The sequence below is a fragment of the Staurois parvus genome, unplaced genomic scaffold (assembly GCF_062004578.1).
Source record: "Staurois parvus isolate SC_StPar_1 unplaced genomic scaffold, SC_StPar_1.0 ptg000272l, whole genome shotgun sequence".
Taxonomy (NCBI): Eukaryota; Metazoa; Chordata; class Amphibia; order Anura; family Ranidae; genus Staurois; species Staurois parvus.
The window spans coordinates 2,032,878-2,060,022 of record NW_028318068.1 but is presented as its reverse complement, the minus strand read 5'-3'; the positions used below and the strand labels follow the sequence as shown (position 1 = coordinate 2,060,022).

The following is a 27,145-nucleotide window of genomic DNA, read 5'->3' as shown; positions in this document are numbered from 1 at the left end:
GGGTCTTCCAACATGACAATGATCCCAAACATACCGCCCGGGCAACGAAGGAGTGGCTTCGTAAGAAGCATTTCAAGGTCCTGGAGTGGCCTAGCCAGTCTCCAGATCTCAAGCCCATAGAAAACCTTTGGAGGGAGTTGAAAGTCCGTGTTGCCCAGCGACAGCCCCAAAATATCACTGCTCTAGAGGAGATCTGCATGGAGGATGGGCCAACATACCAGCAACAGTGTGTGCCAACCTTGTGAAGACTTACAGGAAACGTCTGACCTCTGTCATTGCCAACAAAGGATATATAACAAAGTATTGAGATGAACTTTTCATATTCACCAAATACTTATTTTCCACCATAATTTGCAAGTAAATTCTTTCCAAATCAGCCAATGTGATTGTCTGGATTTTTTTTCTCATTTTGTCTCTCATAGTTGAGGTCTACCTATGATGCCAATTACAGGCCTCTCTCATCTTTGTAAGTGGGAGAGCCTCCACATTGAGCCTCCATGGATACTAGTGGTGCACCGAAATGAAAATTCTGGTAAAGAAAATTCAAAATGCTCTTGACCGAAAACCAAAACAGAAATGCGCAGTTTTTAAAAATTAATATATATATTTTTGGAAAAAAATACACTTTGATTAAAAAAAACAAAACAAAAAAAAAACAATATATACCCCAATTTTTTAATAAAATATGAAAAAGGATGTTACGGCGAGTAGATAGATACCCAACATGTCACACTTTAAACCTGCGCACGCTCGTGGAATGGAGCGAAACTGCGGTACTTCACAATCTCCATGGGTGATGCTTTAAAAATGTCTACAGGTTAGCAGTGTAGGTCTAGTGCAAGAATTATTGCTCTTGCTCCGACGTTCGTGGTGAAAGCTCACGTGTGTTGTTTGAACACCATTTACATATGTGGGCATGTCCTACGTATGCGTTCACCACTACGTGCGAGCACAGGGGATGGGGGCACTTTAAACTTTTTTTTTTTAATTCATTTAATTTTTTTTTAGTTGTTTTATTTTGCACTGTCCCTTTAAAAAAAAATTTAATCACTTTTATTCTTATTACAAGGAATGCATGCATCCCTTATGATAGAAATAATTAGTGACAGGTCCTCTTTATGGAGAGATATGGGGTCAATAAGACCCTACATCACTCCTCTGCAATGTAAACCAATGGATCAAAAAAAGCATCGATCTAGTGCTTTAATCAGAAAAAAAGAAAAAAAAAGTAATGGAAGTGACATCGCTCCGGTCCTCCAAGGGCATAGAGATGAGCGGAGGCCATCTTTCCTTCGCTCATCTCTATGCCCAGAGCCGAGCGGAGGCCATCTTTCCTTCGCTCATCTCTATGCCCAGAGCCGAGCAGAGGCCAGCTTTCCTTCGCTCATCTCTATGCCCACAGACGAGCGGAGGCCATCTTTCCTTCGCTCATCTCTATGCCCACAGACGAGCGGAGGCCATCTTTCCTTCGCTCATCTCTATGCCCAGAGGCGAGCGGAGGCCATCTTTCCTTCGCTCATCTCTATGCCCAGAGATGAGCGGAGGCCATCTTTCCTTCGCTCATCTCTATGCCCAGAGACGAGCGGAGGCCATCTTTCCTTCGCTCATCTCTATGCCCAGTGCCGGGATCGTTCGATGGTTTCTCAGGTAAGGCTGAGAACTGGCGAGGGGCAGGGTTTTTTCGGCACCCGTATCTGTGCTTTTTTTTTTTTTTTAATTTCGGCCGACGGCTTAAATGGGCGTTTTCGGCCGAAACGTTTCGGCCACCGAAACTTCGGTGCATCCCTAATGGATACTGTGGAGAAGTGAGTGTAGCCACCGTAAGACAGGAAGTGTGCCTCTGGCTGGATCACCAGGAGAAAACAAAGGAAAAAAAACAGCCTAAAAAAGAAATCTAATGCAGCCACCAAACTTACGGACAGGTAAGCTGCAATATAATACGTTTGTTCTTCGGTGTCCATACGCTTTAATTGAAAGACAGAATCCCAGCTGACAATGAGCAGAAGAGGGAAAACGTGAATCAGCTATCAGGTGAAAACAACATGAAAGCTGTCAGTAAGCCGTGTGTCTGGTCAGAGTCCCATCCTCCAGGTAATGAATTACCCAAGCAGCTTAGCAACACCAAGCCCTGAGGCAAAGGCCTGATCAAGGCACCGTCACCCAAGCAGCACACTTTGTGTCAACATCTAATGAATGGCCAGCCATTGCCGGGCTACACCATACATAGAAAACCTGTTCTACCGCAATACGTCACCGACAGAACCCCAATTGTCCTTCTCTCCTAATCGTACCCATGATAGGAGATGGATAGTTCCTTGAAGTGGGGTAACAGAAGAACGGCAATCCCCGGGAGGGGGTGTCGAAACTGTTTTGTAATACTTCCGCTTTCACTGAGCGCACCTGCTTCCCACAGTCCCACCTGATCCCCGCCGCCGTCATTGTTGTCACAAGCGCTCAGTAGTCGGAGCACATTCCCTGGACGGGTTACACAGCGCAGCGAGGACGCACACCTCACATCGCGTGAAAGGAACGCGCATGCAAACAAAAACAACAAAACGAAAACACGCACACAAAGCGTTAACCTTCACTCACTTGGGACGCCTGCATTTGTTTTATTTAACCACTTCAATACCAGACGCTTTCACCTCTTTCCTGCTCAGGCCAAATTTTCAGCAATCAGCGCTGTTGCACTTTCAATGACAATTGCGCGGTCATGCAACACTGTACCCCTATGAATTTTTTATAATTTTTTTTAGACAGCGCTTTCTTTTGGTGGTATTTAATCACCACTGGGGGGGGGGGGTTTATTTTTTGCTAAACAAATGGGGGAAAAAATAACATAAGAAAAAAAACTTTTTCTTATTTCTGTTATAAAATTTTGCAAATAAGTAATTTTAATTCTTCCCTGATGTGCGCTAATGAGGCTGCACTGAGGGGCACTGATGAGGCTACATTGAGGGGCACTGATGAGGTGGCACTGATGAGCACTGATAGGCTGCACTGATGGTATGCACTGAGGGGCACTGATGAGGCAGCATTGATGGGCACTGATAGGCTGCACTGAGGGTCACTGATAAGGTGGCACTGATGAGGGGGCACTCATAGGGCAGAATGGACGAGGAGGCACTGATGAAGCTGCACTGATGAGGCTGCGCTGATGGGCACTGATAGGCTGCACTGAGGGGCACTCATGTGGCGGCACTGACGACGCAGCACTGATAGGCTGCACTGATAGGCTTCTCTGGTGAGGCTGCTCTGATGGGCTCTGATGAAGCTGCACTGATGAGGAGGCACTGATGGACACTCATGAGGCTGCACTGATGGGCTGCACTGAGGGTCACTGATGAGGCTGCACTGAGGGGCACTGATGGACACTGATGGGGCTGCACTAATCATCAGTGACCTGATTATCGAATTAAACAAAGTGCCAGGTATCGGCTGTCTCTTCCTCATGCAGACACAGTGTGTGAGGAAGGCACTGCCGATAACTGGCAAGTCTGTTTACATGTGATCAGCTGTGATTGGACACAGCTATTCACATGGTAAAGGGCCGTTGTAATTGGCCCTTTACCACGATCTGGTCAGGTGTGTCCAAAGGACATAGCAGTCACAGAGTGAGCCCTATGCGTGCCCCGGGGGTGCTCACGAGGCGTGTTCTGGGAGGATGTCTATGAAGTACCTCTCAGAACAAGAGAGCCGGAGAAATCGACCTGCAACCTTTAGCTTTTGTTTACAATCGGTTTCCGTGCAGTTCGGTGCATTCAGAGAGGGAATGTATCAACCCTGGAGCAGACAGAATCTGGAATAGTTGTGCATGGCAACCAATCAGCTTGTATCTTCAGCTTGTCCCGTTAGGCCGGTTTCACATGAGCGTATCACAGCGTAGGCCCGTCCAAGGGTTGCATCTACCCACACAGGTGTTCCATACGTGCCCGTGCAGGAAGTCCCATCCATGTCCATCGGGATGCAGCGGCAGCACGGACACAGCTGCTGCGTCCCGACCTGTGGGGGTGTGTTCGGGGATGTGCACCCGCATGGATGACAAACTGGGAGCAGCGGCTGTGTTTGTGTTACCGCAACGTCCCCAATGACATGAACAGGACCGCCCACGCCTGTGTATTCCCACGCGGGTACACAAGGCCCACACATGGCACACGCTGTAGTACGTCCGTGTAAATGAGGTCTTAAATCTGGAAATAAAAGATGGCGGCTCCATTCGCACCTGAGCACTTCGGGATTTCTGCAGAATTGCTGTGATCGTAAAACGCAGATTCAGGTGCCATAACTTGACACAACCGAGGTGCAATTTTGCCATGATTGTCGCGTGGGAAATTGCGTCATTCGACATCCCAGGCGCTGACAACACAGGCTACGCTAAAAAAAAAGCTGGTTCCCAGAGATTCAAAGCACATTTGTCAAGCCCTGACCTACAGCAGGGGTGCTCAACCTTTTGAAGAGTGGGGGTCACTTGAGTGATTTAGTGACCATTCGCGGCCCGCAATGAAATGAAACGGTTCAGAATTTCCCATTTCTTATTTGAATAGCATACTGAACATTTTCCCCTGCAGCCGCTGAATGCTGGCAGGAGGGAGAGGAGAAGTCGGCTTTATTGTAGGCCTGTAATTCTTAGGAATAACTCACTGAAATCTGTCCGAACAAGAGTCTAGTGAACATCCCGGGTATGATAAAACTTGAAACACGAAATCAAAAATTATAATATAATAAATAATCATAAAAATAATAATATAATAATAATACATGTAATTCAATAATATAATCAAACCAAAAACACTGAAATTTGAAATATAGCGCCAAGTTCGCACATCGCTGAGCAAAGTCGCAGAATCGTTGTCAGTGTCTGATGATGAATTTCCCCCACAAATCATTATCACTCCATTCTACAAGTGGTTTCGATTTACTATCGCTGTTCTCTAGCCGGTCTAAAACCGCTTTTGACCTAAAGGGACGCTTTTTGGACGCCATGGACTTTTCTAAGTTTCCAGGCAGAAAGAACAGTAAAAATGCAGACAGGGGACAGGACAAAGCACTCGGGACAAAATGTATGTGAAATGGTTTGATACAGGAATGTTATACTATGTGATTTTAGTGTATTTAGTGAATGTCACTTTTACAATTTTCAAATTTCCCGCCAGTTTCATCCCCCGTACGTCCCGACGTCGCAGGGAACGGAACCCGGAAGACAGATGCCGGCATTGGCCGGAGGACATGGCCGGGGACGCTGCAGGGGGCACATCGCGGGAGAGCAGGACAAAGTAAGTGCAGAAGAGATCCCGGAGCAATGCTGCAGTGTATTCCCAAGTGTAGCTCGGGGTTACTGCTTGTGGTGCTGAAACTTTACCCCGAGCTACACTCGGGAATACTGCCAGGGGGGTTAAGGCTGAACTCCGGGCACAAACACTTTAATTGACATATATTCCTCAAAAGCCACTTTGTGCGCATCAAATTCCTTTGCAAACCCAGCTATTACTTTGTAAAAGGATCAGTGAAATCATCACTGAGCTGTGCACAGCTTGTACAGAGCTGTGGGAGGGGCCCAGCAGGCTCAACCCACTACAAGCTCCTAAAGAAGGGGGCGGAGACAAGACCAATCACCCTGCGCAAGGAGAGAGCGGTCTTTATTAGAGGAAGCTACACATATTTTATACACTTTTATATTTAGGTAACACGTTTACACTAATGACGTTTATTTTAAAGCCTACTCCTAGACAAAAAAAAAAAAGTATAAAAAAAAAAATATATATATATATATATATAATTATTAATTTATTTACTTATTATTATGTATTTATTTTATTTGGGTTCTTTTAGTATTGGTTTTTTGCTTTTGTTTTTCAGGTCAGCAGGAAGGAGAAAAAACATATGTCAGATTTTTACTGCTGTCTGTGTCCCTATTGCAGGGATTTTCCTTCACTTCCTTTTGTTAAGACTGGGAGGAAAATCTCTCCAATCAGGAGACAATGCCTGCAACACAACACTTTTCTTTTTTTTTTTTAAACAAACAAAAAAAAAAAAGAACAGAACCTCTGACCATTGTCATTGGGGATAAAAGAGTCCCCAGAGCAGGAATAGTGGGGCAAATCTTCCCATGGGGACACTTATTCCTTCACTTTGGAGAGATTTTCATCCACTTCCCATTAGGTCTACAGAAGAGGAAGTGAAGGAAAAGTGGCATAGATGGGGGGGGGGGGGGGGGAGTCTGACAGGGGTTTTCACTATTTCCAAAAATTAAAAGAAACAATTTGTCTTTAGTTATATTTTTATCTCCATGTCTCAATGTCCCTGTGATGACTCCTCCCCATTTTTATGTTCTGTTGTCACAAGAAGTGGAAGAGAGGTAAATCCACCCAACGGGGGTCATTGACTGCAAAAATAATTCACTTTGCAGGGATTTCCTCTTGCTTCCTGTTTTGGCTATGTGATGGGAAGTGAAGGGACTCTCTCCAATGGGGCATGGAGGGTAAAAAAAAAAACCTGACAGGGGTCATAATAATGGCATGCAATGCCAAGCTGCGGGTTCTAAAGTGAGCAAAATACTCTCTTGTATTAAAGAGGTATAGACTCCAGAGACAGATATCATTTCCCCCGGTACAAATCATTAGTAATACCTCATCTGGAATATGCAGCTCAGTTTTGGGCACCAATTCACAAAAAGAACATTGGGGAACTGGAGGAAGTACAGAGAAGGGCAACCAAACTGATAAGAGGCATGGAGGAGATCAGCTATGAGGAAAGATTAGAGGAACTGAATGTATTCTCTCTTGAGAAGAGGAGATTAAGGGAGATATGATCACCATGTATAATACATAAGGGGGGATATGATCACCATGTATAATACATAAGGGGGGATATGATCTCCATTTTTAATAATACATAAGGGGGGATATGATCTCCATGTATAATACATAAGGGGGGATATGATCTCCATGTATAATACATAAGGGGGGATATGATCACCATGTATAATACATAAGGGGGGGATATGATCACCATGTATAATACATAAGGGGGGATATGATCTCCATGTATAATACATAAGGGGGATATGATCACCATGTATAATACATAAGGGGGGATATGATCTCCATTTTTAATAATACATAAGGGGGGATATGATCTCCATGTATAATACATAAGGGGGGATATGATCTCCATGTATAATACATAAGGGGGATATGATCACCATGTATAATACATAAGGGGGGATATGATCACCATGTATAATATATAAGGGGGGATATGATCTCCATGTATAATACATAAGGGGGGATATGATCACCATGTATAATACATAAGGGGGGATATGATCACCATGTATAATATATAAGGGGGGATATGATCTCCATGTATAATACATAAGGGGGATATGATCTCCATGTATAATATATAAGGGGGATATGATCCCCATGTATAATATATAAGGGGGATATGATCCCCATGTATAATACATAAGGGGGGACATGATCTCCATGTATAATACATAAGGGGGATATGATCACCATGTATAATACATAAGGGGGGATATGATCACCATGTATAATACATAAGGGGGGATATGATCACCATGTATAATACATAAGGGGGGATATGATCTCCATGTATAATACATAAGGGGGGATATGATCTCCATGTATAATACATAAGGGGGGATATGATCTCCATGTATAATACATAAGGGGGGATATGATCTCCATGTATAATACATAAGGGGGGATATGATCACCATGTATAATACATAAGGGGGGATATGATCACCATGTATAATACATAAGGGGGGATATGATCTCCATGTATAATACATAAGGGGGGATATGATCACCATGTATAATACATAAGGGGGGATATGATCTCCATGTATAATACATAAGGGGGGATATGATCTCCATGTATAATACATAAGGGGATATGATCTCCATGTATAATACATAAGGGGGGATATGATCTCCATGTATAAATACATAAGGGGGGATATGATCTCCATGTATAAATACATCAGTGGTTCATATAGTGAACTCGGTGTAGTTATTCCCCCTGAGGTCATCACAGAGGACAAGGGGGCACTCTTTACGTCTGGAAGAAAAGAAATGTAATCTCCAAACACAGAAAGGTTTCTTCACAGTGAGAGCTTTGGAAATGTGGAATAGACTCCCTCAAGAGTTGGTTCTGGCCAGCTCAGTGGATTGCTGTAGGAAAGTCCTGGATTGTTTCTTGGATACACAGAATATAACTGGATATAACATTTATAGGTAACGTTGATCCAGGGAATATCTGATTGCCTCTCGGGGGATCAGGAAGGAATGTTTTTCTCCTGCAGGAGCAAATTGCATCATGCTTTGCTGGGTTTTTTTCCTTCCTCTGAATTAACTGTGGGTGTAGGATTATAAATGTTTCTTTGTTTTAATGGTTGAACTGTATGGACTTATGTCTTTTTATCAGCCAGACTAACTATGTAACTATGTAATTATATAACCCTTCCTTACTCTAGTCTATCCACAATTTAAAACTATGGCCAGTGGGAGTAGAAAATTCCCCAGTGTCAATGGGAATAAATAATGCCTCATCATTGGTATTAATGGGAGGAATAGTGATCTATTGTTGGTAGTAGGGGAGAAAATAGTGCCCCATCATTGGGATCAGGGAAAGGAGTAGTGCCCCGTCATTGGTGCCAGTGAGAAGAATAGTTACATAACATTGGTGTCAGTGGTAGGAATTATTATTATTATTATACAGGATTTATATAGCGCCAACAGTTTGCTCAGCGCTTTACAATATAACGGGAGACAATACAGCAACAATACAGTTCAATACAAGAGGGATAGGAGGGCCCTGATCCTGGGAGCTTACAATCTAAGAGGGAGGGGCTCGTGGTAGAACAGGTAGTGCCCCATCATTGGTGTCAGTGGACGGAATAGTGCCCCATCATTGGTGTCAGTTGTAGGAATAGTGCCCCATCATTGGTGTCAGTTGTAGGAATAGTGCCCCATTATTGGTATCAGTGGGAGGAATAGTGCCCCGTCATTGGTGTCAGTGGGAGGAATAGTGCCCCGTCATTGATGTTAGTGGGAGAAATAGTGCCCCATCATTGGTATCAGTGGGAGGAATAGTGCCCCATCATTGGTGTCAGTTGTAGGAATAGTGCCCCATCATTGGTATCAGTGGGAGGAATAGTGCCCCATCATTGGTGTCAGTTGTAGGAATAGTGCCCCATCATTGGTATCAGTGGGAGGAGTAGTGCCCCATCATTGGTATCAGTGGGAGGAATAGTGCCCCATCATTGGTGTCAGTTGTAGGAATAGTGCCCCATCATTGGTGTCAGTGGGAAGAATAGTGCCCCGTCATTGATGTTAGTGGGAGGAATAGAGCCCCATCATTGGTATCAGTGGGAGGAATAGTGCTCCATCATTGGTATCAGTGGGAGGAATAGTGCCCCATCATTGGTGTCAGTTGTAGGAATAGTGCCCCATCATTGGTATCAGTGGGAGGAATAGTGCCCCATCATTGGTGTCAGTTGTAGGAATAGTGCCCCATCATTGGTATCAGTGGGAGGAATAGTGCCCCATCATTGGTATCAGTGGGAGGAATAGTGCCCCATCATTGGTGTCAGTTGTAGGAATAGTGCCCCATCATTGGTATCAGTGGGAAGAATAGTGCCCTATTGTTGGCATCAGTAACAATAATTATACCCCATTGTTGGTGTCATTAGAAGGAATAGTGCTCCAACGGCCTGAGAAAGGCAAGCAAAGGGCCACATCTGGCCCCTGGACCGTAGTATGGAGACCACTGGTTTAGACCCTCGCTTAGGTTTTTCTTGCTGTGTCCCCATTGGAGAGATTCACCACTCTGTCCTGGCGACCATCATCTCCAAAAGACAAGGTGATAAGAGAAGGGAAATCCAAAATGTCAGAGTTGTCACCAGAACAAAGGGTAATGGGGACACCTGTTCCTGGGACAACTAAGAGGGGAATCCTTCTGAATTTGGATATTTCCCCTCACTTTCTGTTGAGTCTCTGGAACAGGAAGTGAAGAGAACTTTCCCCAACAGTACACAGATGGCGTTTGATGGATTTAACCCTTCCCTGCTCCATCCAAAACTAACAATATAGAGATCTGGCGATGCATACACTTTAATCTAAATAGCTGCAGAGAGGAATAGGAATCTGATGCATCGTGCCCAGTGCAGGAGCCCAGCGTACGGCGGAGCGCATTATTACCAGCAGTCTAAAGTCCTGATGATTCTACGAGAGGCGGCAATAAAGAGGAGATGACACATTACATGTGGAGGGACGAGTCCGCCTTCATTCCCTTCTACACATATTGTACCATAAACACTCCAATAAAGGAGGCCGTATAATACCGAGCCGGGACACCTACACACTGCAAACAGAGATCCGCCATAATGACAACCGCGATCATCGCATACTCAGACCGAGGACACATGTGACCGGTTCTCTTTAATTCCTGTCTGTGACAATCTGATCAATGATAAAGCAGCCTGGGGCTGGCAGCCGGCCGGTAACAAGGGACATATTCAAATCAAGGCAAGCTACTTCCTGAATGACATCAACCATGACACCGGTGTCACCGCTTCTATACCACCGGGAGGAGGGGCCACCAGGGTGACAACAAAATCCTCTGACATTGATCAGGAATCCAGGGTGTCTGCTAATCACTGCACTACCCCGACTGTCACCAACTGAGACCCTGGACAGTTGTCCCCAGTACTGACCAGTATAGACATCCACCTTGCACAGTGTCCCCAGTACTGACCAGTATAGGCATCCACCTTGCCCAGTGTCCCTAGTACTGACCAGTATAGGCATCCACCTTGCCCAGTGTCCCCAGTACTGACCAGTATAGACATCCACCTTGCCCAGTGTCCCCAGTACTGACCAGTATAGGCATCCACCTTGCCCAGTTTCCCCAGTACTGACCAGTATAGACATCCACCTTGCCCAGTGTCCCCAGTACTGACCAGTATAGGCATCCACCTTGCCCAGTGTCCCCAGTACTGACCAGTATAGGCATCCACCTTGCCCAGTGTCCCCAGTACTGACCAGTATAGGCATCCACCTTGCCCAGTGTCCCCAGTACTGACCAGTATAGGCATCCACCTTGCCCAGTTTCCCCAGTACTGACCAGTATAGACATCCACCTTGCCCAGTGTCCCCAGTACTGACAAGTATAGGCATCCACCTTGCCCAGTGTCCCCAGTACTGACCAGTATAGGCATCCACCTTGCCCAGTGTCCCCAGTACTGACCAGTATAGACATCCACCTTGCCCAGTGTCCCCAGTACTGACCAGTATAGGCATCCACCTTGCCCAGTGTCCCCAGTACTGACCAGTATAGGCATCCACCTTGCACAGTGTCCCCAGTACTGACCAGTATAGGCATCCACCTTGCCCAGTGTCCCCAGTACTGACCAGTATAGACATCCACCTTGCCCAGTGTCCCCAGTACTGACCAGTATAGGCATCCACCTTGCACAGTGTCCCCAGTACTGACCAGTATAGGCATCCACCTTGCCCAGTGTCCCCAGTACAGACCAATATAGGCATCCACCTTGCCCAGTGTCCTCAGCAAAACCAGTATAGACATCAGTCCTGTCCAGTGTCCCCATTAAGACCAATATAGAAATCAGTCCTGTCTAGTGTCCCAGTACTGACCAGTATGGAGATCAGTCCTGTCCAGTGTTCCCAGCAATGACCAGTATAGATATTAGTCCTTTCCGTTGTCCCCAGTAATGACCAGTAAGGAGATCAGTCCTGTCCAGTGTCCCCAGTAATGACCAGTAACGAGATCAGTCCTGTCCAGTGTCCCCAGTAATGACCAGTAACGAGATCAATCCTGTCCAGTGTCCCCAGCAGACACCAGTGCAAATTTCATTGTCCTCAGTATAGTTCCCAGTTGCCCCAGTATAGATCTCAATATCTCCAGAAATCACCAGTATGCTTATTAGTGTCCCTAATCCAGCTCCCAGTGCCCCCAGTAACTCCCACCAGTGCCTCCAGTCTAGGTCCCAGTGCCCCCAATCTAGCTCACAGTGTCCCCAGTCCAGATCTCAGTGCCCCCAGTCCAGATTCCAGTGCCCCCAGTCTAGATCCCAGTGCCCTCAGTCCAGATTACAGTGCCCCCAGTCTAGGTCCCAGTGCCTCCAGTCTAGGTCCCAGTGCCCCCAGTCCAGATTACAGTGCCCCCAGTCTAGGTCACAGTGCCTCCAGTCTAGGTCCCAGTGCCCCCAGTCCAGATCTCAGTGCCCCCAGTCCAGATCCCATTGCCCCCAGTCTAGATTCCAGTGCCCCCAGTCCGGATCCCAGTGCCCCCAGTCCGGATCCCAGTGCCCCCAGTCTAGATTCCAGTGCCCCCAGTCCGGATCCCAGTGCCCCCAGTCCGGATCCCAGTGCCCCCAGTCCGGATTCCAGTGCCCCCAGTCCGGAGTCCAGGCGGCCCGCAGTGTGTCGGTCACGGACGGGGCTGTCCAACAATCCGGGTGATAAAAGTTGTGATCGGCGGTGATGGAGACAGGACACTCACCCGGGAGTAGAGCTCATACACCGACATGGTCCCGATCCCCCGATCTCCCCATACAGCCCGCAGATCTCCGCCTGTACCGCCCGGGATCCCGGGAACACACTCCGCCCACCGCACAGGTACAGGGGGCGGGACATGGGCGGGGACACCCGCTGACTGATACACTCCGGGCTCTACAGTGCGATGAGGGGGCGGGGCCAGGTCCACACCCCGGGCTGTGTGAAGCGGACCGGTCGCCGCCATCCTCCTGACATATCGGAATAATTTCTAATACAACATAACTTTCCCCTCCACTGGGGATCAGCCAATCAGCGAGATTTCCTTTATATTGGAGGCGATGAGGCAACTAAAGGCAAAACTTTTTTTTTTCCATTTCGGATGGAGTAATGGAGGGGATATCCCGTCAGATATTCTTCCATCTGTGTCTCCATTGGGGAGATTTCCCTTCACTTCCTGTCCTCATAGCCAAACAGGAAGTTAGAGGAAATCCCTCCAAAGTGAAGGAATCCCGCAACTAGTGTCCCCATTGGAAGATTTCCCCTCTGTCTGTTCTGGTGACAGGATCTCCGCGGGTCACACAAATGATAAACTCTTTAACTTTAGCTTGAGGAGCAGGACATGGACTGAGCGCCGTGACCTGGACTGAGCGCCGGGACGTGGACTGAACGCCGGGACGTGGACTGAGCGCCGGGACGTGGACTGAGCGCCGGGACGTGGACTGAGCGCCTTTACTGAACGCCGGGACCTGGACTGAGCGCCGGGACCTGGACTGAGCGCCGGGACCTGGACTGAGAGCCTGGACCTGGACTGAGAGCCTGGACCTGGACTGAGAGCCTGGACATGGACTGAATGCCTAGACATGGACTGAGCGCCTTTACTGAACGCTGTGACCTGGACTGAGCTCCGGGACCTGGACTGAGCGCCGGGACCTGGACTGTGCACTGGGACTGAGAGTGAGAGACAGGACCTGAACTGAACGCTGAGACTGGACTAAGGGCTGCGGACCTGGACTGAAATCTATATTAAGCACCAAGACATGGATTGAATAGCGAGTCCTGCAGCAACATGACCTGAGAACTGGACCTGGACTAAGAACTGGACTGAGAACTGGACCTGGACTTAGCACTGGGACCTGGACTAAGGACTGGACCTGGAAGAACATATATTTGCATCTCTCAGGTGCAGACCCCGCCCCCCACACACAGAGGATCTCAGGTGCAGACCCCGCCCCCACACACAGAGGATCTCAGGTGCAGACCCCGCCCCACACACACCAAGGATCTCAGGTGCAGACCCCACCCCCACACACAGAGGATCTCAGGTGCAGACCCCGCCCCCCACACACAGAGGATCTCAGGTGCAGACCCCGCCCCCCCACACACAGAGGATCTCAGGTGCAGACCCCGCCCCACACACACCGAGGATCTCAGGTGCAGACCCCGCCCCCACACACAGAGGATCTCAGGTGCAGACCCCGCCCCACACACACAGAGGATCTCAGATGCAGACCCCGCCCCACACACACAGAGGATCTCAGGTGCAGACCCCGCCCCCCCACACACAGAGGATCTCAGGTGCAGACCCCGCCCCCACACACAGAGGATCTCAGGTGCAGGCCCCGCCCCCACACACAGAGGATCTCAGGTGCAGGCCCCGCCCCCATACGCAGGATCTCAGGTGCAGGCCCCCCCCACACAGAGGATCTCAGGTGCAGGCCCCGCCCCCATACACAGAGGATCTCAGGTGCAGGCCTCTCCCCCACACACAGAGGATCTCAGGTGCAGGCCCCGCCCCCACACACAGAGGATCTCAGGTGCAGACCCCGCCCCCACACACAGAGGATCTCAGGTGCAGACCCCGCCCCCACACACAGAGGATCTCAGGTGCAGGCCCCGCCCCCACACACAGAGGATCTCAGGTGCAGACCCCGCCCCCACACACAGAGGATCTCAGGTGCAGGCCCCGCCCCCACACACCAAGGATCTCAGGTGCAGACCCCACCCCCACACACAGAGGATCTCAGGTGCAGACCCCGCCCCCACACACAGAGGATCTCAGGTGCAGACCCCGCCCCCCCACACACAGAGGATCTCAGGTGCAGACCCCGCCCCACACACACCGAGGATCTCAGGTGCAGACCCCGCCCCCACACACAGAGGATCTCAGGTGCAGACCCCGCCCCACACACACAGAGGATCTCAGATGCAGACCCCGCCCCACACACACAGAGGATCTCAGGTGCAGACCCCGCCCCCCCACACACAGAGGATCTCAGGTGCAGACCCCGCCCCCACACACAGAGGATCTCAGGTGCAGGCCCCGCCCCCACACACAGAGGATCTCAGGTGCAGGCCCCGCCCCCATACGCAGGATCTCAGGTGCAGGCCCCCCCCACACAGAGGATCTCAGGTGCAGGCCCCGCCCCCATACACAGAGGATCTCAGGTGCAGGCCTCTCCCCCACACACAGAGGATCTCAGGTGCAGGCCCCGCCCCCACACACAGAGGATCTCAGGTGCAGACCCCGCCCCCACACACAGAGGATCTCAGGTGCAGACCCCGCCCCCACACACAGAGGATCTCAGGTGCAGGCCCCGCCCCCACACACAGAGGATCTCAGGTGCAGACCCCGCCCCCACACACAGAGGATCTCAGGTGCAGGCCCCGCCCCCCTACACACAGAGGATCTCAGGTGCAGACCCCGCCCCCCACACACAGAGGATCTCAGGTGCAGGCCCCGCCCCCCCACACACAGAGGATCTCAGGTGCAGGCCCCGCCCCCCCACACACAGAGGATCTCAGGTGCAGACCCCGCCCCCCACACACAGAGGATCTCAGGTGCAGGCCCCGCCCCCCACACACAGAGGATCTCAGGTGCAGACCCCGCCCCCCACACACAGAGGATCTCAGGTGCAGGCCCCGCCCCCCTACACACAGAGGATCTCAGGTGCAGACCCCGCCCCCCACACACAGAGGATCTCAGGTGCAGGCCCCGCCCCCCCACACACAGAGGATCTCAGGTGCAGGCCCCGCCCCCCCACACACAGAGGATCTCAGGTGCAGACCCCGCCCCCCCCCACACAGAGGATCTCAGGTGCAGGCCCCGCCCCCCACACACAGAGGATCTCAGGTGCAGACCCCGCCCCCCACACACAGAGGATCTCAGGTGCAGGCCCCGCCCCCCCACACACAGAGGATCTCAGGTGCAGGCCCCGCCCCCATACACAGAGGTTCTCAGGACAGATTTTGCTTCTCATTATAAATTTGAATAAAGTAATTTAATTTTTAATTATTATATTGTGTGTAAGGGGGGCGGAGCATTTTACCCCTCCCCCCTTATAGATCCGGCACTGCTCTGACCATCTGACACTCCAATGTATCCCAATCAGTGCTCGGCCTGCTTCATGGGGATGTTTGAGGCTATAGAAATGCACTTTATACACAGGTACCTGTACAGAGACACGGATGTTATACACGGGTACATGTACAGAGACACGGATGTTATACACGGGTACATGTACAGAGACACGGATGTAATACACAGGTACATGTACAGAGACACGGATGTAATACACAGGTACATATACAGAGACACGGATGTAATACACGGGTACCTGTACAGAGACACGGATGTTATACACGGGTACATGTACAGAGACACGGATGTAATACACGGGTACATGTACAGAGACACGGATGTAATACACGGGTACATATACAGAGACACGGATGTAATACACAGGTACATATACAGAGACACGGATGTAATACACAGGTACATGTACAGAGACACGGATGTAATACACAGGTACATATACAGAGACACGGATGTAATACACAGGTACATGTACAGAGACACAGATGTAATACACAGGGACATGTACAGAGACACGGATGTTATACAGAGACACGGATGTCATACACGGGTACCTGTACAGAGACACGGATGTCATACACGGGTACCTGTACAGAGACATGGATGTCATACACGGGAACATGTACAGAGACACGGATGTCATACACGGGTACCTGTGCAGAGACACGGATGTCATACACGGGAACATGTACAGAGACACGGATGTTATACAGAGACACGGATGTCATACACGGGTACCCGTACAGAGACACGGATGTCATACACGGATGTTATACAGAGACACGGATGTCATACACAGGTACCCGTACAGAGACACGGATGTCATACACGAGAACATGTACAGAGACACGGATGTTATACACGGGTACCTGTGCAGAGACACGGATGTCATACACGGGAACATGTACAGAGACACGGATTTTATACACGGGTACCCGTACAGAGACACGGATGTCATACACGGGAACATGTACAGAGACACGGATTTCATACACGGGGACATGTACAGAGACACGGATGTTATACACGGGGACATGTACAGAGACACGGATGTCATACACGGGGACATGTACAGAGACACGGATGTCATACACGGGGACATGTACAGAGACACGGATGTCATACACGGGTACCTGTACAGAGACACGGATGTTATACACGGGTACATGTACAGAGACATGGATGTCATACACGGGTACCTGTACAGAGACACGGATGTCATACACGGGTACATGTACAGAGACATGGATGACATACACGGGTACATGTACAGAGACATGGATGAATGCCTTTGGCAGTTTTGCAGCTTGTGGTGCCATCTAGTGTCTCATTAAGGTCATGTATCATCCAAGTATTACCAGTGTGCTCTGTGTATAGTCAGGCGGAGTGCTCTGTGTATAGTCAGGGGCTGTGCTCTGTGTATAGTCAGGGGCTGTGCTCTGTGTATAGTCAGGCGGTGTGCTCTGTGTACAGTCAGGCGGCGTGCTCTGTGTATAGTCAGGTGCTGTGCTCTGTGTATAGTCAGGCGAAGTGCTCTGTGTATAGTCAGGCGAAGTGCTCTGTGTATAGTCAGGCGAAGTGCTCTGTGTATAGTCAGGCGCTGTGCTCTGTGTATAGTCAGGTGCTGTGCTCTGCGTATAGTCAGGCGGCGTGCTCTGCGTATAGTCAGGCGCTGTGCTCTGCGTATAGTCAGGCGCTGTGCTCTGCGTATAGTCAGGCGGTGTGCTCTGTGTATAGTCAGGCGGATTGCTCTGCGTATAGTCAGGCGGTGTGCTCTGCGTATAGTCAGGCGGTGTGCTCTGCGTATAGTCAGGCGCTGTGCTCTGCGTATAGTCAGGCGCTGTGCTCTGCGTATAGTCAGGCGGTGTGCTCTGCGTATAGTCAGGCGGATTGCTCTGCGTATAGTCAGGCAGCGTGCTCTGCGTATAGTCAGGCGGCGTGCTGCGTATAGTCAGGCGGCGTGCTCTGCGTATAGTCAGACGGCGTGCTCTGCGTATAGTCAGGCGGTGTGCTGCGTATAGTCAGACGGCGTGCTCTGCGTATAGTCAGGCGGTGTGCTCTGCGTATAGTCAGGCGGCGTGCTCTGCGTATAGTCAGGCGGTGCTGTGTATAGTCAGGCGGCGTGCTCGGCGTATAGTCAGGCGGCGTGCTCGGCGTATAGTCAGGCGGCGTGCTCTGCGTATAGTCAGGTGGCGTGCTCTGCGTATAGTCAGGCGGATTGCTCTGCGTATAGTCAGGCGGTGTGCTCTGCGTATAGTCAGGCGGATTGCTCTGCGTACAGTCAGGCGGATTGCTCTGCGTACAGTCAGGCGGCGTGCTCTACGTACAGTCAGGCGGCGTGCTCTGCGTATAGTCAGGCAGCGTGCTCTGCGTATAGTCAGGCGGCGTGCTCTGCGTATAGTCAGGCGGCGTGCTCTGCGTATTGTCAGGCGGTGTGCTCTGTGTATAGTCAGGTGGAGTGCTCTGTGTATTGTCAGGTGGAGTGCTCTGTGTATTGTCAGGTGGAGTGCTCTGCGTATAGTCAGGCGGTGTGCTCTGTGTATAGTCAGGCGGCGTGCTCTGCGTATAGTCAGGCGGATTGCTCTGCGTATAGTCAGGCGGTGTGCTCTGCGTATAGTCAGGCGGATTGCTCTGCGTATAGTCAGGCGGTGTGCTCTGCGTATAGTCAGGCGGTGTGCTCTGTGTATAGTCAGGCGGCGTGCTCTGCGTATAGTCAGGCGGAGTGCTCTGCGTATAGTCAGGCGGATTGCTCTGCGTATAGTCAGGCGGTGTGCTCTGCGTATAGTCAGGCGGATTGCTCTGCGTATAGTCAGGCGGTGTGCTCTGCGTATAGTCAGGCGGTGTGCTCTGCGTATAGTCAGGCGGTGTGCTGCGTATAGTCAGGCAGTGTGCTGCGTATAGTCAGGCGGTGTGCTCTGTGTATAGTCAGGCGGAGTGCTCTGCGTATAGTCAGGCGGTGTGCTCTGCGTATAGTCAGGCGGTGTGCTGTGTATAGTCAGGCGGAGTGCTCTGTGTATAGTCAGGTGGTGTGCTGTGTATAGTCAGGCGAAGTGCTCTGCGTATAGTCAGGCGGTGTGCTCTGTGTATTGTCAGGCGGTGTGCTCTGTGTATAGTCAGGCGGTGCTGTGTATAGTCAGGCGGTGCTGTTTATAGTCAGGCGGAGTGCTCTGTGTATAGTCAGGCGCCGTGCTCTGCTTATAGTCAGGCGCCATGCTCTGTGTATAGTCAGGCGGAGTGCTCTGCGTATAGTCAGGCGGTGTGCTGTGTATAGTCAGGAGGTTTGCTGTGTATAGTCAGGCGGTGTGCTCTGCGTATAGTCAGGCGGAATGCTCTGCGTATAGTCAGGCGGAGTGCTCTGCGTATAGTCAGGCGGTGTGCTCTGCGTATAGTCAGGCGGTGTGCTGTGTATAGTCAGGCGAAGTGCTCTGCGTATAGTCAGGCGGTGTGCTCTGTGTATTGTCAGGCGGTGTGCTCTGTGTATAGTCAGGCGGTGCTGTGTATAGTCAGGCGGTGCTGTGTATAGTCAGGCGGAGTGCTCTGTGTATAGTCAGGCGCCGTGCTCTGCTTATAGTCAGGCGGTGTGCTGTGTATAGTCAGGAGGTTTGCTGTGTATAGTCAGGCGGTGTGCTCTGCGTATAGTCAGGCGGAATGCTCTGCGTATAGTCAGGCGGAGTGCTCTGCGTATAGTCAGGCGGTGTGCTCTGTGTATAGTCAGGCGGTGCTGTGTATAGTCAGGCGGCGTGCTCTGCGTATAGTCAGGCGGCGTGCTCTGCGTATAGTCAGGCGGATTGCTCTGCGTATAGTCAGGCGGTGTGCTCTGCGTATAGTCAGGCGGATTGCTCTGCGTATAGTCAGGCGGATTGCTCTGCGTATAGTCAGGCGGCGTGCTCTGCGTATAGTCAGGCGGATTGCTCTGTGTATAGTCAGGCGGTGTGCTCTGCGTATAGTCAGGCGGATTGCTCTGCGTATAGTCAGGCGGATTGCTCTGCGTATAGTCAGGTGGCGTGCTCTGCGTATAGTCAGGCGGCGTGCTCTGCGTATAGTCAGGCGGTGTGCTGTGTATAGTCAGGCGGCGTGCTCTGCGTATAGTCAGGCGGTGTGCTGTGTATAGTCAGGCGGTGCTGTGTATAGTCAGGCGGCGTGCTCTGTGTATAGTCAGGCGGAGTGCTCTGCGTATAGTCAGGCGGTGTGCTCTGCGTATAGTCAGGCGGTGTGCTGCGTATAGTCAGGCGGTGTGCTGCGTATAGTCAGGCGGAGTGCTCTGCGTATAGTCAGGCGGAGTGCTCTGCGTATAGTCAGGCGGATTGCTCTGCGTATAGTCAGGCGGCGTGCTCTGCGTATAGTCAGGCGGCGTGCTCTGCGTATAGTCAGGCGGCGTGCTCTGCGTATAGTCAGGCGGTGTGCTGTGTATAGTCAGGCAGCGTGCTCTGCGTATAGTCAGGCGGTGTGCTGTGTATAGTCAGGCGGCGTGCTCTGCGTATAGTCAGGCGGTGTGCTGTGTATAGTCAGGCGGTGCTGTGTATAGTCAGGCGGCGTGCTCTGTGTATAGTCAGGCGGAGTGCTCTGCGTATAGTCAGGCGGCGTGCTCTGCGTATAGTCAGGCGGCGTGCTCTGCGTATAGTCAGGCGGTGTGCTGTGTATAGTCAGGCGGTGCTGTGTATAGTCAGGCGGCGTGCTCTGTGTATAGTCAGGCGGAGTGCTCTACGTATAGTCAGGCGGTGTGCTCTGCGTATAGTCAGGCGGTGTGCTGCGTATAGTCAGGCGGTGTGCTGCGTATAGTCAGGCGGAGTGCTCTGCGTATAGTCAGGCGGCGTGCTCTGCGTATAGTCAGGCGGCGTGCTCTGCGTATAGTCAGGCGGTGTGCTGCGTATAGTCAGGTGGAGTGCTCTGCGTATAGTCAGGCGGCGTGCTCTGCGTATAGTCAGGCGGCGTGCTCTGCGTATTTCCATTTCAATAGGTTTTATTCTAAAAGATTTCCGACATTGAAGTAATATTAAACCCCGAGGCAAAGATTTACTATATCGCAGCTTCTTAGATTTGATGGCTGCATTAGTTTTCTTTTTTTTAGGCTTTCTTTCTTCTATTTCCATGTGATGATTCAGCCAGCAGCTGTTTTCTGGAAGTTCAAACTCTCCAGCAGAATGTATCAGTTTACACGGATAAGAAAAACCATTTATTACGTCAGGGGTGCTTACAAGGATCAGCTTTTATTTATTCATGTCAAACCTTTATCCCGGAAGGAAAAAAACTGTTTGCTAATTGTAACTGATTATAAAGTGTGAGCTGGAGTTTGGCTTCCATGTGTTATTGTATTCAAATCTGCTAGTTCATTTAACATCCCCTCCCCCCTGGACTGACAATGCTGCTATCTGCTGTGTCCTGTGCTCATTCCTCCAAAGTGGTGTCTCACTAATACCGGAGGTGTGTTACTGGCCAGAGCACCGGGTGTAATAACTGTCTGTATTGGTTTTATACAGGTACCTGTGTATAACATCCATCCTTTGGCTATACTTCTCCTTTAAATCAATTTAATGCTTTCCTACTGCAAAAGATGTGTTACTGTTGGTTGTCTGTAGAAAGCAGCCACAGCCTGAGTAGAAAAGCCTGCCCCCTGCTGGCTTGCTGTAGAGAGGGTCCCTTGCGCTCTGTGCGGAAGCAGTGGTCTCTCTGCAGAGGTCCAATATGTCATCTGCTGGCTCAGAGCTCCAGCACAGACACAGCTGAGGTTGTCAAAAAGTAGCTTTTAAAAAAAAAATTTAATTTTGTAAGAAATAAATTCTTTTTTTTTTTTTTTTACATAAAACTTCCTAAATACCAAACACTGACACTGTACTACTTGTGGGGGGGTGATGAAGATTTTTTTTACACCCATACAGGCTGTAAAAGCAATCATTTCTCCTTCTCTCTGGCTGCATTCCTGCAGCCATTGAGAAATACTGTGAGAGCTATGATTGGTCACAGCTTGTCACATGGTACAAGGCTGTTGTGAATAGCCCTGTACCATGTGACCTCTGTGATCATTAATTGTAGGTTAATCGCAGAATATAATAAGTCCATGTGCGGGGAAGAAAATGTCAAACCCCGGGGGTGGGGGAGGCCTGGCTGGAGCCTTTGCTGAGGCTGTTACACTGTCATACCTGGGGTTTGCGGAGATGTGCGGTTCATATGGACATTTTTTTCCTGTATATTGCTGTCTGGAGCCGGGACAAGCTCCGTCCTACCCTGAACTCACAGTGGTCGGGGTTTTTTTTGTAATTGGGATCCATCCAGCCTGAGCGGCATCCACAATTTCAGTTTGGGATGGAGCAGCCGTTGGAACCAGCGCCCCCTAGCGCCATCCTGTTCTGTTGGGTTGCACATGTGCAGTGCGAATGTTCTTCTGCCGGCCAATGATGAGCTTAGTGGCTGCAACAGGAGAATGTACTCACTGCTCAAAAGAACAGGATGGCGCTTCCGTCCATGACACTCGGGGGGCGCTGGTCCTGACAGCTGCTCCTCCCATACAATAACTCCATGTGCAGCCATCACTGGCATAAAGGAAAATTGTTTTTTTTCAGTTTTGAATGGAGTGCAGAGGGATTAGAACACTGGTCAGTTATTACTTCTGTCTGTGCCCCTATTAACCACTTCCAGTCCGGACACTTTCACCCCCTTCCTGTCCAGGCCAATTTTCAGCTTTCAGCGCTATCACACTTTGAATGACAATTGCGTGGTCATGCAACACTGTACCCATATGAGATTTTTAGCATTTTTTTGAGACAGATAAAACTTTCTTTTGGTGGCATTTAATCACCACTGGGATTTTTATAATTTTGCTATATAAATGAAAAAGTCCAAAAATGTTTGGGGAAAAAAAATGTTTTTCTTAGAAAACTTTGCAAATAAATAATCTTTCTTCCTAAATCTTGGCCAAAATGCAATCAGCTATCTTTTTAGTAAAAAAAATATATAACCCAAATTTGTTTATACAAAAAATATAATTTTTCAAAAAATGTTTTTACATTTTTTTTATTTTATTTTTTGTTTTTTTTTTACATACTGTCACCCTAGCAGTAGTGTCACCATAGTGACACTATACTACTTGTGGGGGGTGATGAAGATTTTGTTTTTGTTTTGTTTTTTTTACACCGATTGCTTTTACACCCATAAAGGCTGTAAAAGCAATCATTTCTCCTGCTCTCTGGCTGCATTCTTGCAGCCATTGAGAAATACTGTGCAAGCTGTGATTTGTCACAGCTTGTCACATGGTACAAGGCTGTTGTGAATGGCCTTGTACCATGTGACCTCAGTGATCATTCACAGATTTCACACGTAGTAAGCAATGATGTCAGGAAGTGACATCTTGCTTACTACTATTCATGTGATCACTGATTGGCCAATCAGTGATCACATGATCAGGACCTCACACATGGGTCCCGTACAGCGATCGGTGTTCCACCAGATACAGTAGACACAGATTGTAGGGTCGCACACAGGCAATGGATGAGGGGGGAATATTTAGAAACAACCCCCCGGCATTGGCAGCGCTCCTGTCCGGACATTTATCAGCATGCGCCAGAAAGGAAGAGGTTCACCCTCTCTACATGTCCTGTTTACTATTATCATTGAAAGTGAAAGCAAAAGAAAATCCCAAATTTTGGGTTGTCCCCAGAAAAGTAATAGAGGGGAAATCTTCCAATGGGGACACTAGTTCTGGTGACCTGGGGGGACTTTAATTTGTAGGGATTTCTTCTCACTTCCTGTTTTGGCTATGAGACAGGAAGTGATGGGAAATCTCTCCAATGGGACACGGATGGTGAAATAAAATCTGACCTGGGTTATAACCCTCCCTTGTTCTATCGAAAATGGAAACAAAAAAAAGTTTTGCCTATAGTTCTACTTTAAACAGGAAGAGAGCCCTGGCTGGTAGGTAGGTGTAGCACTCTATGCTGGGGTACCTATATAGGACAGCATAGTGTGCTTTTGTGCAAAGATGAACCTACTTAAACGGGCAGCACAGTGGCTAAATGGTTAGCACTTCCACCTGGCAGTACTTGGGTTATGGTTCGAATCCCAGCCATGGCACCACCTGCCTGAAATTTGCATGTTCTCCCTGTGCCTGCGTGGGTTTCCTCCAGGTACTCCAGTTTCCTCCCACACTCCAAAGACATGCTGGTAGGTGAATTGGCTCCTGTCTAAATTGTCCCTAGTATGTGTATGTATGAATGTGAGTTAGGGACCTTAGATTGTACGCCCCTTGAGGGTTAGGGACTGATGTGAATGTACAATATATATGTAAAGCGTGGAGTACATTGACGGTGTTATATAAGTACCTGAAATTAATAATAAAGCGAAGATAAGAGAAAGCCTTGTTCCAATTGTCCTCCAATGTCCTGGAAGAAGGCAGATGAATTCCATGTGATCACTGGTGTGCTGGTAATATAATAGGATTGCCCAGGGGTCTGACTCTGAGAAGATTCTGGGACTCACTGATGCGTAAGGAAAGACTAGGGACTGTCACCCCCCCCAATTGTTCTGCAAGGAACTGGACTGTCCATGCCACTTTGGCCCCCTTCACTAAAAAAAATAAAATAAAATAAACTTTGCTGAACAGATGTCACACACATCCACAACAAAACGTGCCACTTTCTGTGGAATATCATTATCTTCCAATTTTGTAGGCACCATCTTGTGGCCATAATGTGGGATTTGTTTTAAATACCTGTCCCACGCAGGGTCAAATCAGGTCCGCCTGTCAGTTTTTCAGGTGGACCTGATTGGACGGTCCATTCACCTAGAGAAGTGAAATTTTCCAGAAATTTTGAAGCCATGGGGAAAAAAATTTAAATTTTCAGAAAAACTTAAAAAAAATTCAGTGTGGAGGTGAAGTAGTTTTACAAATTGGAAGTAATTTTGTTACACTGGGGACAAGAAACGCAGTGTATATAAAAGTATTATCCTTGACATAAAAGTACAACTTATTCAGTAAAGGGGAAGTTCCACTTTAAGGACTGTTCCCCATTAGAGATTGGCACCTTTGGGGGGCGGGGAGCGGGTACGTGAATTTGACAGGTACCCGCTCCCACTTCCAGTCCGATCACCTAGGCAATCGGAAATGGAAGGTGTCATCCCTCCCTCCCTTCCTGTAGTCTTGTGGGACACATAACAGGTCCCAGAAGACTACAGGACCATTCATGAAGCGCAGCGCTACTCACGCATGCGCAGTGGGTACCGCAAGCTGTCACAGCCGGGTGCCCACAGTGAAGATACTGGCACCTGGAATCCAGGACGGCCAGTGAAACGGACTGCAAGGGACACACCGAGGGACTGTTTCTTAATAGTCAGCAGCTACAGTTTTTGTAGCTGCTGATGTTTATTTTTACAGGGTGAGTGGAACTCCGCTTTAACTTGCTTTTTAAAATGTGTGATGATCCAGAAGCAGCAGAAAGAGTGTTTCTGGAATGAGAACTCTGGAGGGAAAAGCTACTTGCACTTTCATTCTGGTCCTCATCATTTCATTCCATAATGTATTTTCAATGTCTTTAGGGCACCTCTGGCATGCATGGAAGTGTTCTGTCATCCTTGTAGCATTTGGAAAAGAATACTTCTTACAATATTTGCTAACTGCAGCTTTGCTCTCAGCAGAAATTGCTCTGCGGAAATGTTTCCAAACTCTAGATGTTGGTCTCACCATTTTACTGAGAGGAGGAAAAGGAAAACCAATTTACTGACCAGACTATAGGTAACCATTATGCTGTGATGGTGAACAATAGAAATGATTTAAAGGTTATAAAGATGAACTCACTTGTCAGATAGATTTACCCTCTTACCTGTCAATTAAAGTCTGAGAGAACAAAAACTATCATCTACTATATCCCAACAATCACCTAACTGCGGGAGGTACAAGATGGAATCCACAAGCAAACTAAACTGGAGCCTTTTCCCTGCAGTGCCCTCTAGTGGCAAACATCCATATTTCTCTTGTTTGAGAATTGCATGGAGAAGTAAAGTGTTACTTGAATTGTATTCCAGGATTTGCTTATCTTCTGAGAGAACTTGAAATAATTTAAGACTTTACTTAAAGTCTTAGAAATCTTTCATTAAGTATATTGAGAAGTATAGCGAATTTGGCTTTGCTTCTCCTATGGATCACAGGAGCGCAGTTCATTCTGCACTCCTGTGACCTGTTTCCAGCTGACAGTAGGGTAAAGCTCACTGTTGGCTGACGTCACTTAGCCAGTCCAGGCTCAGAAAAGATCCTAAGTTTAAAGTTGAGATGCACCCAGATGCCTGGACCAGCAGCTTGCTAGGCCTTTCAGGCAATCCTCTAAGAGCCTGAGCCAGCAGCTACCACATCCTTCACAGTTCAATGCTCCAGTGAGTGCTGGAGGGGCAGAGCAGAGAGTCAGTGACTGGCAGCCACCAGCTCTCTGCAGGCTGAAGTCCAAAGCTGAGCGATCAGCTGTGTTTGATCACTCAGTTCTTGGTCTTAGAAGCGTTGGGGGGCAGCTGCAGTTGGGTTCGGTGCTTCAGCCATCTAGGTGAGTATGATTGTGTATTATTTTTTAAAACCATACTTCTCTTCCTGTAAGACAGAAAAAAGGGAAAAAAACTGTGATATACCCCAGAAAATACAATATGTGAATAAATGTGTGAAAAAAATATATATATTCTGAAACAATAGTGAAACAATTAGTGAACTGCTGCTACTCTTTCCTGAACACCAGAAAGTACAAAACATATAAAAAATGAGCTGTACACTAAATAATCATAAACAATAATCAAATAAATGCTGCTACATAAAAACGTGCATAAATTAATTGAAATTATATAAATCCACATTAATATATTAAATAACAATAGCTGTGTGCTAAAGAAATCCTCCAACGGAAAGTGCAGAGGTGTCCACAAATGCTTGACACAAAAAAAGACTCCTTTTGTGTCAAGCATTTGTGGACACCTATGCACTTTCTGTTGGAGGATTTCTTTAGTACACAGCACAATTTTACTGGATGTTGGGACTTTTAATTATTTAATATATGAATGTGGACTTATATCATTTCTATTAAGTTATGTACATTTTTTATGTAGCAGCATTAATTTGATCGATTATTGTTTATGATTATTTAGTGTACAGCGCACTCATTTTTTATATACTTCTCTTCCTGTTATATAGTTTGACTACCATGTCATAGATATAGTATTTATCATTGTAAAAGAACATATTCCACACTCTTTTTTT

At 48.5% G+C, this 27,145-nt stretch overlaps 1 protein-coding gene across 2 annotated transcripts in view; it reads right to left on the bottom strand.

Moving 5' to 3' along the window:
* MYO5B (myosin VB) overlaps nucleotides 1–12,681 on the bottom strand; it is a 424,200-nt gene extending 411,519 nt beyond the window's left edge. For both annotated transcript variants that reach the window (XM_089681603.1, XM_089681604.1), the window contains exon 1: nucleotides 12,553–12,681. In XM_089681603.1, the coding sequence (XP_089537729.1) occupies nucleotides 12,553–12,579 (27 nt within the window). In that variant the 5' untranslated portion in view covers nucleotides 12,580–12,681. The remainder of the gene's footprint in view (nucleotides 1–12,552) is intronic.
* Nucleotides 12,682–27,145: the final 14,464 nt, after the last annotated feature.